This window comes from Asterias rubens, chromosome 2 (assembly GCF_902459465.1).
Source record: "Asterias rubens chromosome 2, eAstRub1.3, whole genome shotgun sequence".
NCBI lineage: Eukaryota > Metazoa > Echinodermata > Asteroidea > Forcipulatida > Asteriidae > Asterias > Asterias rubens.
Window position 1 is genome coordinate 9,563,844 of NC_047063.1, and position 19,430 is coordinate 9,583,273.

At 37.9% G+C, this 19,430-nt stretch overlaps 1 protein-coding gene across 2 annotated transcripts; it reads left to right on the top strand.

Annotated features, from left to right (window-relative positions):
- Positions 1–248: 248 nt before the first annotated feature.
- Positions 249–19,302, top strand: LOC117304321. Of its 2 annotated transcripts, none has more exons than XM_033788704.1 (11): positions 249–493; positions 1,936–2,166; positions 3,806–3,956; positions 4,647–4,771; positions 5,993–6,133; positions 7,281–7,413; positions 9,752–9,938; positions 10,882–10,961; positions 12,542–12,639; positions 15,178–15,273; positions 15,985–19,302. In XM_033788704.1, exons 1-11 carry the CDS (start codon positions 269–271, stop codon positions 16,066–16,068), a joined length of 1,551 nt encoding a protein of 516 aa, XP_033644595.1. In that variant the 5' UTR covers positions 249–268; the 3' UTR covers positions 16,069–19,302. The 2 variants fall into 2 exon arrangements, with proteins under 2 accessions (XP_033644595.1, XP_033644603.1); XM_033788712.1 differs by lacking the exon at positions 249–493 and adding an exon at positions 782–892.
- The last annotated feature ends 128 nt before the right edge of the window (positions 19,303–19,430 follow it).

A 19,430-nucleotide genomic window follows, 5' to 3' on the forward strand; every position in this document is an offset into this window, starting at 1 on the left:
TAATTAAAATTGATCCAATTAAAAAAGATTTGGTACTGTTTAGAAAATTTAACATAGTTTGACGATATGTATGATTCTTTTGAGTGACTGCCATACAGAATTGTATTTTCTTGTTTATTTTTGAATTACAAGGCGCTCTATACTAAATTATCTCAGCAAGGTGCACTGTTATTGTCAATTCTTCACGAGAAGATTCGTTATAGGACAGGGGAACCAGACCACAGACAACTTTTTTTTTCTCTCGTACATGCGCACAAAAAGAAAAAATATGTGGTTGACAAATGCAACAGGTTTTTCACTCTCAATTACATGTATTTCTGCATTTGTTCTTCTTGCGACACTGTGGTACTTCAACATCTTACGAAAGAGGAAAAATGCATTATCCAAAGGAAGGGTGGTCCTGTTCACCCGCTTTCCAGAACCAGGCAAAACCAAAACTCGTCTGGTCGCCGAACTTGGCGAAGCTGGTGCATCTCGTGCGCAATTGTACATGGTTGGTATTTCCTTTCTTTCTGTCTTCTATAATGAGGAAATAACTTGTTACAATAACATACAGTGTAGGTAATGCTCACTGACACAATAAGTTTCACAATGGAACTTGAAAAAAGGGTGGAAGTGTCGGACTCTAGGGAGTTGTTTTGAAAGGAATGGGGGGCGTAGTCTCTCTCTCTCTGCACATGACATGCTGCACGTGGTTTTTAGCCCTGGTACGGAGTCAGTCAGTGCATAGATAGAGTATGGTCAGTGCCGCCACTGCACTTTTAAGTTCTTAGGGCCAACAGAGGAGTCCAACTACCTCAGCTACACGTTGTTCACTATAAAAGCAAAGCTGCATTGTCTGCTTTTAGTTTTGAGTGGATACTGATATTGTCTTTTTTGTTTTGATACTGTGGTAAATAAATGAGCTTTGAACATTGTAATGTGTGGTAAATATTTTTATTAATAATATTTAATAATATTGTTTATGTTATTGTTAATCATCATAATGTAGCACCACACCGCACCAATTCTGTGTGTGGTAAAAGGTGAATGAAAGTGAAAGTGAAAGGGGGCGGGGCAGTGTTGTTTATAAGTAATGCATGTAATTGAAGCTCGCTTAGTAAACATGTCATTGTAAAATGTACGGTCCTACTACTTGCCGTCAACTCGCCGACTTGCCGTCAACTCATTTTCGTGCCGTCAACTCATTAAATTTACATGAAAAATCTATAAAAAGGGGCACGGAAGTGTTAAGTCTGGGCTAAACTACATATTTCTCATGGTTTTCGGTATAAATTCATTCACAAAAACGACTTGGGCCAAGACTAATCATTGTGAAAAAGCAAGATGGCGGCCGACAGTTTTTTGGCTTCGAGAATTTTTTTTCACGAGAAAAAAAATCAATTTTTATTCCGAAATATGACCTAAAACTTACGCGAATGCTCTTTGAGCTGATACTTTACAGTTCTATGCTTCTTTTGTGGATTTTAAATGTATATTGGAGGAGTTGACGGCGAGTTGACGGCGCAAGTGAGTTGACGGCGAGTTGACGGCAAGTAGTAGGACCCTAAAATGTATACGTGTATACTGCGACATTAAACAGCCATTGAATTCTGTTTGTAACCTCTTGCGACACCAGTACTACAAAATTATCTTTCAGCCCCTCAAAAAACAAAAACAAAAACACCATGAGACCTCTGGCTGGTCTTCTTTTTAAAATTAAATGGTCCAGTCATGACATTGCCTTTTTTGAATGTATTTGAATGTTTTTAAACTTGACAAAGCATGTAATTCAACCTACTGGCTGCAAGGATTAATTTGTTATTTAAATAAACCATTTCTGATCAAATCAACAAGACTTCAAGTGTTAAGCAGCCCTCACTTGAAGGTTACACGGGAGCTGATCGGTAAACTCAAACTATGAAAAAATAAAACATAATTATTTTAACATTCCAGACAGATCACATGCTGAACATCTTGGCCGAGTTCCAGAAAAGAAAAACGGACACAGCTGTTGAAGTGAAAGTAGCGGGAGGCAACGTCAGTCAGATTGGCCACTGGCTGGACCGGAAGGGCTTCCCTCCTGAGAGATTTAGCTGGTCAATGCAGTGTGATGGCCACCTAGGAACCAAGATGGCTCAGACCTTTGATAGTTCCTTCAAGAAGGGAAATGAAATTGCAGTTATTGTAAGTGTGTGTCTCGTCAATTTTGCTTCCAGTTGCTCTGATTACACTCCAATTGATCAAAACGAAAATTAGTCAACTCTCCCCCCCCCATGCAAAGTAGCACACAACAAATTCGCCCATTACAAAGTCGCCCATTACAAAGTCACCCGCAACAATGTATTTCGCCCATTACAAAGTCGCCCGCAACAAAGTCACCCATTACAAAGTCGCCCACAACAAAGTCGCCCATGACAAAGTCGCCCGCAACAAAGTCGCCCGCAACAAAGTCGCCCGCAACAAAGTCGTCCCTCACAAAGTCACCCACTAACAGAGTCTCCCTCTCCTTTATTCGCTAATTTGGGTTGATTTGATGGGAATCAGGGATGACTATCTACGATGGCTACGGTGACATTGTGAGGGGCGACTTTGAGAGGGGGTGAGTTTGTAAATGGGCGACTTTGTTGGAGGGCGAGTTGAATGGCATTCGATCAAAACTTCAGATTTTATTTTGGCCTGCCGAATTATTTAGAGAGACCTAAATTAACTGGTGGGGTCCTAAACAAAAAAAGAGGGGCGACAACGTTGAGCCTTAACACTAGCCTGGCGTACCTTGAAAGTAATAGTGCTACGGGCTAGTTAAAACTTCTTCTATTTGGTTTGACCTTTCTTGGCTTCACAAGCTTGCTGGCTGGAAGCTCAGGAGTCAGGGTGACAATAACACTGCCCTGCAAACTTGCGTCTTCGTACTATACTTGGGGGAGCCAAAGATAAAGGTCTGAGTTGATGTTTGTGGTCTTCCTTCCTGACACCAAGCAACCAGTGTAGCATTCTGGTGTTGAAACCATTGAGTTGTTTCTCTAGAACAGATGTTAATGTCCATGCTTCGCACCTTTAAAGTAGCACTGATTCAACAGAGTGGCCATGAAGAGCTATATATTAAAGGCCAAATAAAAAAATACCAGTTGATCGCCTGATTTTTCCAAAAAGAGGAGGATGAGGGCCTTTTAATTTTTTTTTCCAAGATGGCTGCTAATGTATTTAAAACCAAACAGGCCACCAATTCTTCAATTTGAACCCACGGCAAACTTATTTTATATCTATTTGTTGCATAAAGACCCGGGTTAACAAGGTCGGATTATTACACTAAAAAGATTCGCTGGTTGGCATTAACTAATTTGTTTTTGAAACAGAAGGTTACACGTGTTCGAGAGCATCACGTTAGATTCAGGAAAAGCCTTTATGCCAGTCCTTTTGAAAGGATGGATTTAACAAAAATCTAAAATAAAAATAGTAAAGCAAAGGATGTGGCCCCAAAAAAGGATGCGGGCAGGGATGATGAACTGGTATTTTTTTTATTTGGCCTAATTTCACCTGTTTATTCATGTTTGTGCACCAGACCTTCTTCCTGCGGTAAACACCATTTCTCATCCAAAAGCTAAACAATTAACTTATACTACATTTTACTCAAAAAATGTGCAAGTCCTCTTCCTTTTCAGATAAGTCATAAGTGAATAAAACATTTTTAAATGTTTTTTTTTTCCTTTTTTGAGTGTATGAATACAACAGAAAGATACAGTTATGACAATATGTTTAAAATCTACTTCGAAACTTAATTTGCAGTTTCATCTATCATGAGTAAACTTTGAAATTGTTTCCCCAGATTGGCAGTGACATTCCCGCTATTGACGCCGACATACTGGACGCTGCTTTGGATAAGTTGCATCGCTCGGACTGCGAGATGATCCTTGGTCCTGCAAAAGACGATGGATACTATCTGGTTGGCCTTCGGAAAGAAGTCAAGCACAAACTAGGTGGGCTTTTCTTTGAAGTTAATTATTGCAAAAATCTACAGTGCGACAGTACCGCTGATCATCAGGCCTGGAATAACACGGGGAGATCACAAAGACCATGGCTTTTGTTGCCCTGGTTGCCCTGGTCTTGGCCATTGTGCCTTGTGAAAGGTTTTCAGTAAACTTTAAGATTTTCAAATAGAAGTGACCTTTTCAAAATCATGTCATTGCGTTGACGATGAATCAAATTCATTGGAAGTGAATGCATTCCTCAAAAAAAAAATTAGCCTTTTAAACAATCGCACAACATCGGTAAACAGTATTGTCCAAAGGCCCATACTTCGTGTATAACAACTTGTATATCACAACTTATATATAAAATAACAAACCTGTACAAATTTAGGACCAATCGAGTCTAATCGGAGTCGGGAGAAAATAACGGGAAAACCCACCCTTGGTTCCGCACGTTTCGCAGTGTCATGACATGTGTTAAATCTGTCATTCTCGATAATATCGAGAATTGATATTGTATAATGTTTTCTCAAAAAGTAAAGTATTTCATGGAATAATACTTCAAGGGAAGTCTTTCACCATTACCTTCTGTAAACCCTGTAAGTTATTTGTAAATCTGTGAACTTTGAATTTTTGTTCTGTTCAGAAAGTGTCCAATGGCTTCAAACATTTGAGTTGGATCTATTTTAATTTATGTAGGTGATCTGAACAGCTTATTTGAAGGCATAGAGTGGGGGACATCCAAAGTACTCCAGCAGCAGTTGGATGTGGCTTCTCATTCCGGTATCAAGGTAGAGCTTATGTCACAAATCCTGACAGATGTGGTGAGTATATTTCTACATCCGACCCTAAGCAAGGCACTTTTAAACACTTGTTTGAATCTTTCTTTGGTACCAATTGCTTTTAGTAATGTATATATTTGTTTTCATTGTGTTATGTTTTGTGTTAGGCAAAGCTCATATATTCAGCCACTGTACTCTTTAATAACCGGTGTTCCTGGCTGTGGCTGCTGTATGCGGCGTAGCACCTTGTAAACCTATATAAGGTACTACATAATTGGGTCTCAGAATTCTTTCTGAAACCTAGAACTAAAAACCTAAATATAGAACTTATCTTTCAGAAGTTTGTATATATATACTCAGCGCCTTGAGTACCTTGTTTGGTAGATACATGCGCTATATAAGACTATTATTATTGTTTTTATTATAACTGTCAGACATTGCTAAAATCCTGTCCGTTCTGGAAACATGTTGTCTGGTCTAATTGTATTTTATTTCAGTTTAAGATTTTTACTGTAAATTGCCGAGGATCTTGGTCAGGGGTAAATGTGCTTGTAACTTCTCATCTCTGAACAGACATACATATCCTCCTACTGTGGTTTTGGGTACTGTCCTGGTGACCAGTCACATTTCTTTATATTTTTCTTTCATTCTGTGCATTTTTAAATGTGTTGTGTGCTTTTGATCATTTTTATGTAAGGGTCGGAGTCCAAATCTTGCATTCATATATTTGTATTTTTATAATTTGTGTATTTTGCTTGTGTTATTTTACTGTTGATGTGTATTTTTAAACTGTACATTTGCATACTGCTGATATTTTGAATGTATACATTTTGCATAATATAGGCCTATGTGTTACATGTAACTTGATATATTATGTGGTTATTTCTGTCGTTAATATTGTAAAAGTGTTTGTTGTAAACTTTGCTCTTTGAATTCCACTTACCCCATTTTCTCTCTCTTCCCCGTTTCTAAAGTTATCTGAGAGTTTACTAAAATGATGTGCTTTATACATATAAAACTAATTGAGTAATATTGCTTTTTTTAATTTGTAGGTCCTATATTCTGTTATTAAGAGCTTTTATTCATTGCATAACAATACCACACTATATATGGGCCTATGCATTATTATTATCATGAGTATAACTATTGTATGTTTGTATAAATCTAGTGAATTAAAATTAAACTAACATTGCAGACAATGTGAATGTTCATTTCTATATTTATAAGTTTACTACTATCTTATCATATTTTCCTCCTTTGAAGGACACACAAGATGACCTAGGAGAGTTTGAGAGGGCAGTTGGAGTGAGTTTAACTGACTTAAAGATGCCTGTTCTCTCTGTTGTAATACCAGTGCTGAATGAAGAAGCCAACATCCATGCTATTCTCACTTGTATCAAAGAGGTTTGTGTAGTCAAAACCACTTCACGTCCGATGACGTGTATATCCACCAAGATGTTTTTTAATAATACCAGAGGTGGGTAAAGGCAGTGGACACTATTGGTAATTACTAAAATAGGTATTAGCATAAAACCTTACTTGGTAACAAGTAATGGGGAGAGGTTAGTAGTATAAAACATTGTGACAAACGGCTCCCTCTGAAGTAACGTAGTTTTCGAGAAAGAAGTAATTTTCCACGAAATTGATTTTGAAACGCAAGTTTAGAATTTGAGGTCTCGAAATCAAGCATCTGAAGCACACAACTTCGTGAGACAAGGGTGTTTTTTCTTTCATTATAATCTCGCAATTGATGACCAGTTGAGTTAAAATTTTCACAGGTTTGTTATTTTATGCATATGTTGAGATACACCAAGTGAGAAGACTTGTCTTTGACAATTACCAATTGTGTCCAGTGTCTTTAAAGTGAAAGATTGTAGTTCTTGTGGTATTCCTTTATCACATCCTGTGCATTTTGGAATAATCACTGCGCATTTTCTGAATATTCCATTTGGTCCCTGATCATGCTTGACAACATCATGCATTCTACAGAGCAGTACAAAACGTCACTGGAGTGGACGCAAGAATATTATCTCGCACATCTTGTTTGTTATAGATTTTTCCGCCGATCAAATGGCAACGATCTACCTGGATCCCGGGTGATAAGTATTATTTTGTGCAATAGAGATTGTATTTTTGTTCTTTGTTAGTTGAAATCAGTGGTGTAACTAAACTTTTACATTTGTGGAGGAAGGGAAGCAAGTGGGGTTCAAAGACATATTTTCGGGGGGCTGTTTAATGTAACAAACAACTCCATTGGTGATTTTGTTTTATCACATTTGAGGCGGGAGCTCGTTGCAAGGGTTCTGAGCTGAGTGGAGGGTGTGGCTGCAGCCTCCCTGAAACCCCTCCCCCCTCCTCTGGTTACGCATTCGATGAAATGTGCAAGTCAACTTTGCTAAGCCTTGAACGGAACAATCTACGTAGCTTTCATGACAATAATTTCTCTATATTAACATTAGTTATTTGTACACTAAGTTTGAACACCACTGTATATTTTACAGTCAACTTCTCTATCTAACTTTTTCTTCGTTTGATTTTGTTGTTGCTTCAGAACAGCTCCTGGCCGTCATATATAGAGGTTATCATCTCTGATGGAGGCAGTCTCGATTGCACTGTGGAATGTGTGGATCAATTTGCAGAAGAAAACCCAGAAATGAAGATCAGTGTTGTCCAAGGAGGTGCTGGTAAGTCTCCTGAATGCATTAGAATGTAAAGAGTTCAATTCAGTTCAATCCAGAGTTCAATTCAATTCAATTGTTTTATTGTCACACATATATATACATAAACAGTGATATACACTTCAGTTTGCGAGTCTAAAAATATTAAAAATTACCCAAATACAGAAAACCCTTAAACCATAGACATACAATAACGAACAAATAAACAGTATGCGCACATTATGCAGATTTACAGTAAAAACAAAATTGCAAACCCCCCCAAAAACAAATTAAAAAGTATTAATCATTAAGTAACCTTATTGCACTGGGATAAAAACTATTGCGAGTACGGTTGGAGTCAGCTCTGATCGCTCTGTATCGCTTACCTGTTCTCATCAACTCAAACAAACTATTCGCAGGGTGAAATTCATTTGAAATAACAGATCTTGATTTCTTTAGGCAACAACAAAGTAGGGATTTTTTTTTAAGAGGCTAAAAATGGGTCTTAAGATTTCTTTGAACATACCGTAGTAGTAAACATTTAGTAAAATGTTGATGCATAATGATTGTTTCTCTTTTGTTTAAAGGCTATTTTAGAAACATGATTCAATTAAAAAAGTTTGGACAAATCACATTTGTTCTTGAATTTTTTTTCTTGTGGATTTTTTATTCTTCCTAGAGATAACTAATGAAAAGTTGCAGTCAATATGAAATGTTGAGAGCAGCAAAGACACACTACACTTTATATGCAAACAAAATGACACTGGGCCACAGGCACGAGGCAAGTGGTTTCAGCACTGGGTCAGTAAGCTCATGACTGGACAAGTCCGGTGGTCCTATGTCTTTGTTCAAAATACTGACTGTCAGTTTGATAAAAAACTTTCTGGTTGAGTATTATAAGGACTTGCCCATAATACAAAGGAGATCAATCACTTCGATGTGCTTGATCGAGCCATACAGTTTGTCACAGGTTGACTAATGGAAGCTGTTGGAAATAGTCATTTTGTATAATTTGTGGTACACTAAAGTAAATAGTGCTAATGCGAGCTGCTTCTGTGTAATTGCTGGGGCAACCGCCACTAGCTACTACTGTGCAGCGGCTACCGCTACTTTGTTGTAAATAGTTGTAAAGTTTGGACAGGTAGACAAGTGCTACTGTGCAGCAGTAGTACTTGCAATGCAAGCACAAAGGCTATTGTTAGGGTCGGTCCTTTGTTTCCTTGGGGCGTTGGCTCTCAGGAATGCCTGGAGAATTTCACTGGTATGCTTGAGTGTAGATGGTTGTAGTTGTGTATATGAAGGGGAGAAAGTGAATTGTAGTGCAGAGTACCAGTTCTGAAGTGAGTTGGGTGATGTGTGTGAAGTTGGGGCTATGCATTTTAGAGTTCTGCTTGCGATGCTACAGCACAGACGTTAAGATCTGGTGAGGCACAGAGGAGGACTGAGCTCAACAAATCATGGCCCTTATCCACCCGACTTTTAAAGTCTGGAGTGAATGATCGGACGCCCCTGATGACATGATAAATCACATGGGACCGTCACGCCAACATTTTCATCACTAGAGTGGAGTTGGGACTTAACCGATGGCAGGGTTTTCTAGAGCTGGAAACACAGAATGCAAAGATGAACATCCAATGAACAGTGCACTTCTCACGACCATTGAGGAACCATGATATTGTAGACTCGGGAGAGTTAACGAGCCTAAGGAGTGATGTGAACCCTTAGAGAAGACAGTTTGTTGAATAATTGTTGGATTGTAGAGAAGTTGCCAAGTACTGTGATATATTAGTGAATTATTGAGAAGTTGGAAAGTATATGGAGATATATTGTTGAATTATTGAGAATTTGCAAAGTACCGGAGATATATTGTTGAATTTATTGAGAAGTTTGAATTTGAGATCGAGGTGATACAAGGCGTAGAAACTTGAATAAACTTTAAGGTTACTTGAAGCCAGTAACTGTAACTCACAAGTTTAAGAGTCGGGTTGCCTCAATTTGAGGTTTGGAATTAGTGAATTTTGGAAGTTGAATTTATTGTATTTTGAGGTGTGGCCACTGAAAAAGAATTCAGATTGCAGAAGAGTTGCGTTGTAAATAAATTGTAATATTTTGTAAATATAATCTTGATTGGCTTGAGTGCAAATTTATTTCTGCAGTGTTTTATTCTTTCTCGTTGCAACAACTACCCCAATGGGTTGGTTGTGACACAGTTCAAATCTTTTCTTGTGACTGGTCTTGTGAAAACAGTTCTGGTCCAGCAATCATGTTAAGCAACAGGCCCTGTTGTCTTGTGGACTTTCTCCCAAAATTCGAGCCCTGAAGGTGTGTACTATGTATTATCATGTATGTTTTTAATTGTGTTCAGGCAGAGGCAGGCAGCTGAATGCCGGAGCACGAGCAGCCACAGGTGTTAATGTACTCTTTCTTCATGCGGACACTAGACTCCCATGGGCGTTTGATCGTTACGTCCTCCTGACATTGGCTGAACCTGGCAATGTTGCAGGGGCCTTCAATTTCAGTTTTGATGTTCTTCATTCCAAGGAGAAACACAGGTATTTAAAGAACAGTGGTGGATTTCACATAGAGTTAAGACTAGTTTTATCTTGAGTTGGGACGAGCTACTCGTCTTCATAGATCACTTAGGACTAGCCTTAAGTGTCCAATATCTCCTAGGACTAGTCCTAGCCTAATCCTTTTTGAAATCAACCCCTGGATTCATTTGTACAGTAATAAAACACTGGCTCAGATTTTGGATGAATCTTGTTTAAGGCACTGTACACGTTTGGTTATTGTCAAAGACCAGTATTCTCTCTTGGTGTATCTCAACATATGCACAGAATAACAAACCTGTGAAAATTTGAACTGATTGTGTCCATTGCCTTTAAATAAAAATTAGAGAATGTCAAGTCGTGGCGGTGCACTGATCTCAAGTTCTGGTGTTGGCAATCAAGCATTTTCTCATATTGCAACAGTCTGATGGAATGAGCTATTCAATGTCCTCAGAAACGTGCACTCTCTCAACACAGTAATATTATATTTTATTAGAAAGTGCGCTTTATCAGTTTGTATTGTTATTGTTTTTATTGTCAGAGATTTGGCTCAGCCCCTGGTAGAGATACTTATCAATCAGAGGGAATTTATATAGCGCCAAAATCAACCAAAGTTTTCTATAGGCGCTCAAGACAGTTGGATGGAATTAATTACGATATACTTGTTGGAACAGAAAACATTTGTGTTCATCATGAGATATTCAACAATATTGTTTAGCCTTTGGATTTGCATCTGAGCTATCTAGCCCTTTTGTTGGCTGTCTCCCTATTTTGTCAATACCTTTGTTTGGGGATGACACGCGGAAGCCTATAACTGCTGTCTTGTGCGACAGCATTTTGACTTTAAAACTTTACTTTTCAGATTCTGAAACTAGATAATTACCAATTCTGTACTTTATATTAGTAATTGATGTGACAATTATCATATTTTTTTGTTTCACGCCAGTCAGGATAAATGCAGCTGGTGGAATAGAAAACAGCTGCAGATTCTAGAAAGGCTGGTCAGGTTGAGGTGCAGAGTTTCAGGTAATACAAAATAAAATAATAAGAACGACAAATTTTGGTCTTTACCCATACACTGATGTGTGTTTGCACTGTATACTCAGTACTTCCCCAAGTCCTGTGAAAAAATATCACAGGCATGTTACTCGGGTGGGATTCGAACCCACAACCCTTGCAATTCTAGAGCAGTGTCTACCAACTAGACTACCGAGGTTGCCCAGAAGCTAGAGGCAGTTCAAATCCTATGTTTTGGCAGCGGGCACCGCAACGATATAAAAGATGTTAAATTGGCATCAGGGATAAAGAATATTAATTTTGGTTTTTACCCATACACCGAACTTACAAACTGCAAATTCACTCCAAACTCTGAAGATGCTTCACAACAAAATTAAAATATAATAGCATTGTTTCTCAGAACCTCCCTACCAGGGGAAATTGATGGTGCATGAGAGGTCTCAACATGGCCCTCAGCCCATGGAAGCAAGGCTGTTCCACACCCCAAATGAAATTGCAATCGCTATGCCCCTGGGTCTATATAGACCACAAGGTGTGCAGTGAAAATGTACTTAAAAATGTAAAGCCATCGTTGATGAGGTAATTTTTTTCTCCAGCCTCGCACTATGACTTTGAAAATATAGCTGTTAAATTGGTCCTTGACAAGAAAACTGGCAAAAAGATCGATTGTGGATTGATGGTATGTTGATAACCATATTTTTCTCATCAATTTAAGAAAATAAAAATGCTCATGCCTGATATGCGTCACGAAACGATAATGGGCCCAGCACGTTGGTCTACTAGTGTTTAGACATGTTAGAGATTTACTGTAGAATGCTGGGGTCATTGGTTCAAATCCCACCTGAGTAGCATGCCTGTGGATTTGTTTTCCTGAGGACTCGGGAAACACCACATATAGTGGTTATCACATATACAGATATATCTGTGTATGGTGATAATCAAAGTTATAAAAAATAACTAAAACTTAAAAACACTGGACACTATTGGTTATTGTCAAAGACCAGTCTTCTCACTTGGTGTATCTCAACATACGTATAAAATAACAAACCTGTGAAAATTTGAGCTCAATTGGTCTTTGAAGTTGCCAGATAATAAGGAAAGAAAAAACACCCTTGTCACACGAAGTTGTGTGCTTTCAGATGCTTGATTTCGAGACCTCAAATTCTAATTCTGAGGTCTCAAAATCGAACTCGTCATTTTAGAGGGAACCATTTCTCACAATGTTTTATACTATCAACCTGTCCACATTACTCGTTACCAAGTAAGGTTTTATGCTAATAATTATTTTGAGTAATTACCAGTAGTGTCCACTGCCTTTAACTGTAAAAATATTCATAAAATACTCCAGTAAGTTTTGGTAGTCTTATTAGTTTGCAGATGGTCACTTGACCATGTTTAAACACTCAATGTGAAATGTATGCACAACCTTCTGCAAGATCCTTTGATGTCAAATGGCCTCCACCCGACTGGTTTTAAAACAGCCATTTTAAGACCGAGTTGCCACTCTTTTTTCCCGTTATTTAAAGAATTGCTTGGAAGGCAGAATGTTTATAGTGGGTCATTTATCCTTCTTAAATTCTCATTTGCAGAACTTGCCTACGGAGATCAAGCACTTTTCATGTCCAGGAAAATCTTTGATAAAGCTGGCATGTTCCCACCGTTCCTTCTGATGGAAGACTATGCAATGGTAAGATAATTGATGAGTCCTCTCACAATACTACACAAACATTGGATGCACTATGAGGTGAAGCTGAGTACAAAATTGAAAACCAAGTTTCATCATCAGGACAGGGCGACAGTGCACAAACGCAACGCATTCAGTATTAGTTTTATGTGACTTGTGGTGTGTCATGGCAGAGAGCGGTCTGGTTCACCTGTACAAAGCTCTGGTGTTGTCAGCAGCAGAGTGTGAGTTTGAATCTGGGTCATGACACTTTGCCCTTGATTAAAGGCAGTGTAAACACTATTGGTATTTACTCAAAATATTTGTTAGCATAAAAACTTTCTTGGTGACGAGTAATGGGGAGAGGTTGATGGTATCAAACATTGTGAGAAACGGCTCCCTCTGAAGTGCCATAGTTTTCACGAAAGAAGTAATTTTCCATGAATTTGATTTCGAGACCTCAGGTTTAGAACTTGAGGTCTTGAAATCAACCATCTAACCGCACACAACTTAGTGTGACAAGGGTGTTTTTTCTTTCATTATTATCTCGCAAGTTCGATGACCGATTGAGCTCAAATTTTCACAGGTTTGTTATTTTATGGATATGTTGAGATACACCAACTGTGAAGGCTAGTCCTTGACAATAACCAACAGTGTCCACTGCCTTTAACCATTATTGCTTTGTAAAAAGTTGGGAAGTTTTTGCATTTTGCTCTACTAGTCACGCTCCTAGTGGACGACACCCGCTATATTAGAACTGAGTTTTGTTTTGTTACTCCCATGTAATTCTACCTTGTGTACATGTTCTTCATATGGTTTGCTGAATATTTCTCTGTTTACTATCAAATAAGGTTGTCTAGTTGACATGACAACCATGTTTTGTGGTCCGGTAGGTGGCAGCAGACTTACCCGGTAAATCCATCGGTCTTGGTAATGTGCGCATGCTCAGAACTGCGTAAACAATGGAAATTTACCTGGTAAGTCTGCAGACACATGGCTCCAAAGTCTCCCATTAGTGTAAAAATAGCATTGGATATTTCCCATATGCATTTGTTACATTTAATAAATTGTTGCATTACCCATTGCTACTTACAGGAATCAATAATGTTTTTGTGTTTGCCAATCTTCGTTGTTTTTGCCTTATACCTCATTGTGTGATATCTTTGTGAATTTTGTTTTACTGTGAATGTGATAATTCTCTTTCAATTTTCTTTCAAGGGTATCGAAGAACACTTAATAATAATAATAATAATGGTGTGTCATGGTAGAGAGCTGTCTTCCTCATAATAATAATAATAATGGCTTCTTATATAGCGCTCAGGTCCGTCACGCAGTGACCGGTCGTCACGCAGTGACGCTCCAACATTTATTACCCCTGGTCACTGGGCCTTAAATCATTCCTTAAACCGTCTCAGCTCCCTGGGGAGTATACAGCCTTGTGCAACAAATGCGCTACTCGGCTAAGTCAATCACAAGAACCATCTCTGCCCTCACAGGTACCCATTTACAATGTACCCCTGGTATAGTGAAGTGTCTTGCTCAGGGACACAAGTGTCACGACTGGGATTCGAACCCACACTCCGCTGAACGGAATCACCTGGGCCCAATTTCATAGAGCTGCTAAGCAAAAAAATTTGCTTAGCATGAAATTTCTTCCTTGATAAAAACAGGACCAACCAAATTTCCATTTGTTGCATATTGCGTGTTACTGGTATTCAGCTGTTGTTTGCTTATCCTGAAAATCACGTGGAAATTTGGTTGGTAATCCTGTTTTTATCAAGGAAGAAATTTCATGCTAAGCAAACTGTGCTTAGCAGCTCTTTGAAATTGGACCCAAAGCTTGAATTCGGTGCTCTAATATTCGCTCGGCCACGACACCCAAATAAACGCAAATGAAATCAATCTTCTCTGAGTGCTTGTATATAAGACCCTTCCCATGAAATATGTCAATTGCACGTAGCGCTTGCACACTTATGTTTTGGTTGGCAAAATGAGGGAACATTGCGCTGTTTTGTACACGGCTAATGGGTGTGTGACGCAGACGCGATTGCGCGTCTGCTTAGTGTACAACTCTATGGCGTTTGCCAACCAACAGGGTCTGTACGCATGCGTGAATGTAATTAGCATATTTCATGGGAAGGGTCCGTTCATTTTGATTCTGGTCTTGTCAAGTAAATTCTAGCCCAGTACAAATTTATACTTGTTTTGTACCTTGAAGCTCAAATATAATATCTCTAGATAATTACAATCTCCATTTCCTCAAGGTTTTGTTTATCAAGGGGGTGTCTCATCTTTTGTTTGTGTGTACCTTGGAACCTTTAAGTAGATAGTTTACCTCTACAGTCCATTATATAATTAATTATAATTAATATTATTATTAAAATCATGAGTGGCATTCTAGTCAGTATTTAGCTCTGCGTCCATAAACAAACTGGTTTTGTACTTTGAAGCTCGAAAATCTTTGAATATTTGGAAAGTGTACAATCTCCGTTTCCTCAAGGAGTTTGTTTCTCTCTCATGGAATTGGTTTCGGATAATGATGATTGACTAATTCACCATCAGGTCAAGAAGTTGCAGAAGTTTGGACATCTGAGAATCATTCAAGACGTGTCTGTGGTTACATCTGCTCGACGCTTACTGAAGAAGGGAATAATCAAGGTAAGAAATTGAAAATTTATACTCTAAGAAAATGTTAGTGTTGATAATAAGCCTTGTGGGAGTTTTCCGAGTTTCCTTGAAGGAAGAATCATCTAAGCAAACGAGTAAACAAGGGCACAGCTACAATCATGGGTACATATTTCCTTTTGAAACAGCAGTTTGTGGTCACATGACCATGTTTACCTGGCATAGACCGTAACGAATATGACGTCGCCATTCAAACACCTGCCCTACAACATGGTGTCTGTAGGGGTATGCATGCCGTATAAATCAAACCTTGCATGCTGCGTGCTTCATTTAGATGCGCATACGGCCTGCCCTTACAAGATGGCCACTTTCGTTGCAACAAAAGGGTTATTCAATACAGTCTTACGACATAGCTGGAGCGCGTTTAAGACCAGTTGGCTAAAGCGCATTCGGCTTTCATAGCCATACGCGTTGGTGCGCAAGCTTAATCGAGCAGTCATAATGCGTAATGCAGAAGATACATAGGGCACTCGTTTAAAATTGATAAGTAATGCCCGTGTATGCACATTCGACTGTAAATAAAATTCAATTAAACAAAACAGTAAAAAATAGGAGAACTAAATAAATACAGACGAGGTAAAATAAAGTGAAAATCACCAGTGGGTCTATGACTCCCAAGCCTCGATGACTACTCTGGATCTAATAAATATGATGTTGTCTGGTTTTTCTCGTTTTAAATTTCAGACGGTGATTATTAACCGCTTGATGATGGTCGGATACACCATCGGTATTGATCCTGGTACATTGGGTCGTTTCTATTATGGTTAAAGTAACACTTTGGTGATACGCCTTCTTCATACATGCATGTATATATCACAGGAATGCTGCTTAAATTCTGAAATGGCATTCCAAGATTTGGGTGAGAAGTTTGATCAAATTTTTAAGGTGCTACACAATGTATATCTCTTCAAGCTTTCTCGAGCAATTTTGGTGCATGAATAACAATAATTTGACTTGTGTGAATGAGAGACTTTTTGGGACGCGAGATGAAAACGGACTTGGAACATGTAAATTCTGCGCGTTCCTAGAGTGCTTTGAGACTTCATTGTAATTTTGCGCTACATAAAAACGGTTTATTATTATAATATGAAAGCATTTACATAGCGCCAGAATCCGCCTAAAAAGGCGCCCTAGGCGCTTTACAGATTAAAAGAAGTGTAAAACGTGAAGCCAATAAACATACCAAACTATATAAAAAACAACTGTGGTATGCTTAGAACTTTGCAAATAATCAAAAGATGAATTGCAAACTTGGCTAAATGATTCCGGAATACAATGGTCCGAGTCGCTCATGACATTGTATTTGTTATTAAGTTGCTTGTTAAGTTGTTGTGATGTGAACATTAGTTTCCGTCAGTCTGTTTTAAGTGATGGAACATTAGATACGCAATATAACAGTGCCTTAAAAAGGGTGCTCGGCAGTTTTTTGTTTTGTTTTGTTTTGTTTATGTTTTTATGTCTTTATTTATTCGGGGATGACTGAATGATTATACTAGTTCCTTAGTGTGCTTGGCAGTTTTTTTTTCGGTGAACACTGAATATTGGAGAATATATGACTAGTAATATTTTTAGTATTTTATCACAAAATATTTTTTGTCAAATCTTTTTTAAACAATTGCAGCTGAATCTAATATTTTTGTATAAAAAAGTGTGTCAGAAATGATTATTTAATCTCTGTAGTGTTAAAAAGCTAATTATGACTGCTTGCAGCTTATTTGTAAATTTGTAATATTTACATTCCTAGCATAAAAAAAACTACTTTTATTTTGGGAATTATTCGGTGAAATGGTTCAGTGAGGATGAATGATACCTTAAATTAGTTAAGATTTCAACTTTTTGCTTCTTTCATTTCTAGTATAATTATAATTGTTCAATAAATTAAGTAAAAGCTATTTAAAAGTTTTTGCGAAAAATATTTGCCCAGCTCTTTCAGAGTTTATGTTTTAATAAACTTAATGTGATGCGAGATAATACTCTTTAGCCAAATACTTTAAAAAAAGTCACATGACAGGTCGCTTGGCATTTTTGCGCTTAAGCAAGACACTTCTGTTGATGCTTCTCATCACCCATGAATAAATGTGTACCTGCGAGGGTAGAGACTGTTTTGGTATGAATGGTTAGCACGCTTGGTTGCTGGTGCTGCATACTCCCAAGGAGTTGAGACTGTTTTCAGGTTTGGGCCAAATTTGGGAATCCGTTGTCCAAATTTGATGTAAAGTGAAAAAGCTGACTCGAAACCGGTATCTAAATGAAAATTAAGCAGATATGTACCTTACAGTTGTATTAGTTGATGAATGATGAGTCAGTCAGGTAATATTGCTCAGTTCGTCTGTCAGTCAATCAATGAATCAATGGAACCAACCTTTTAGGAGATTACAGTTTCTCTGAGGGTGCACGGGAAAAATGATAACTGAACATTCAAACAGCGTTTTTTTACACAATGGCACAAGAAATTTATTGCACGTTATATAGTGATAAAAACAATTTCCTTTACTCGGCTCATTTACATTTGTTGTGTTTATAATAATTATATCAATAGTAAGATATGGTGGCTATTGCTAAAAATCTTATCCTAGTGTATAGGGTTTATATACCTGTATACAACATAAAAGAGTGGTTTAAAAAAAAAATGGATTTTACACTCTTGTGATTAACAACAATCCTTTTTTTATGGAAACTTTTTTTTATCTGATCTACTGTTACTAAATATTTAGAAAAAAAAAACATAATTTGGGACAAAATACATAAATTTTAAGACAGCTTGTGAATCAGTATACAGAGCAGGGTTTTATTCTCTCAATTTTGTTATACCAAGGAGAACCCTATTTTGTAAGAAGCACCACATAATTATACGTATACTAGTGTGTAGATGGATAAAAGAAAAACACCAAACATTCGATTTCTAAATGCATAGATTTCCTATTGACAGTCGACATGTTGGAAAACATTGGGTCATTTCAGATAATTTGGGGGTTACCCATAGTTTGTAACCTGTATCTATAGACCCATCTTCTTCAACACCAACTCCACCTTAAATGAAACCTTTTGTAATATGGAGCCATAAAAGTGAAATCCCAGTGGGTGGAATGGGCTACTATCCGGAGCGTGGGTGATACTAGTACATGTACACACATCCCCACGTAAGTAAAATGGATTGCCCTGTTGAGTTGTTACTAGTACCCAAATCCCCACGTAAGTAAAATGGATTGCCCTGTTGAGTTGTTACTAGTACCCAAATCCCCACGTAAGTAAAATGGATTGCCCTGTTGAGTTGTTACTAGTACCCAAATCCCCACGTAAGTAAAATGGATTGCCCTGTTGAGTTGTTACTAGTACCCAAATCCCCACGTAAGTAAAATGGATTGCCCTGTTGAGTTGTTACTAGTACCCAAATCCCCACGTAAGTAAAATGGATTGCCCTGTTGAGTTGTTACTAGTACCCAAATCCCCACGTAAGTAAAATGGATTGCCCTGTTGAGTTGTTACTAGATACCCAAATCCCCACGTAAGTAAAATGGATTGCCCTGTTGAGTTGTTACTAGTACCCAAATCCCCACGTAAGTAAAATGGATTGCCCTGTTGAGTTGTTACTAGATACCCAAATCCCCACGTAAGTAAAATGGATTGCCCTGTTGAGTTGTAATGTACACATAGCCCCATTGGGCAAAATGGTCGCTACATAATAATAGGGATACCACAGCACGTATATAGGGGAAATGGGTTGCTAAGTTGGGTGGAAAAATATACAGCCCAACTTGGTGAAATAGGTTGCTCAGTAGGGTAGGAATCTATCCATGTGAAATGGGTTGATCAACAGGGTATTGGATACCAAATTGGGGGTTTCAAGCTTGGATGATAATTCTGATACAATATTATTATTGACTGATATACATTGCTGGATATATTTTTGTAAATTTCCATTCATTAAATACAACCATATCAAAAATACCAGACAGTAAGGTTTACATGTTTGTACGACAGCTGCGAACGTGACTATACAAGTATACATTTGTTCCTCCCTCAAAATCAAGGACAACATAACGTCACATTAAAAACAAGATCAAATATAATGTAATGTTTATGCCTTAAATTAAAGCTGAAACTTATATTTTTTTTTCACTCTAGCGGTA

Excerpts from the sequence above, each read along its gene's own strand:
- LOC117304321 (XM_033788704.1), top strand. The coding sequence starts at position 269 with ATGTGGTTGACAAATGCAACAGGTTTTTCACTCTCAATTACATGTATT. Across the intron at positions 4,772-5,992 it reads CACAAATCCTGACAGATGTG|GACACACAAGATGACCTAGG; the intron begins GTGAGTATATTT and ends CCTCCTTTGAAG. Across the intron at positions 6,134-7,280 it reads TTCTCACTTGTATCAAAGAG|AACAGCTCCTGGCCGTCATA; the intron begins GTTTGTGTAGTC and ends TTGTTGCTTCAG.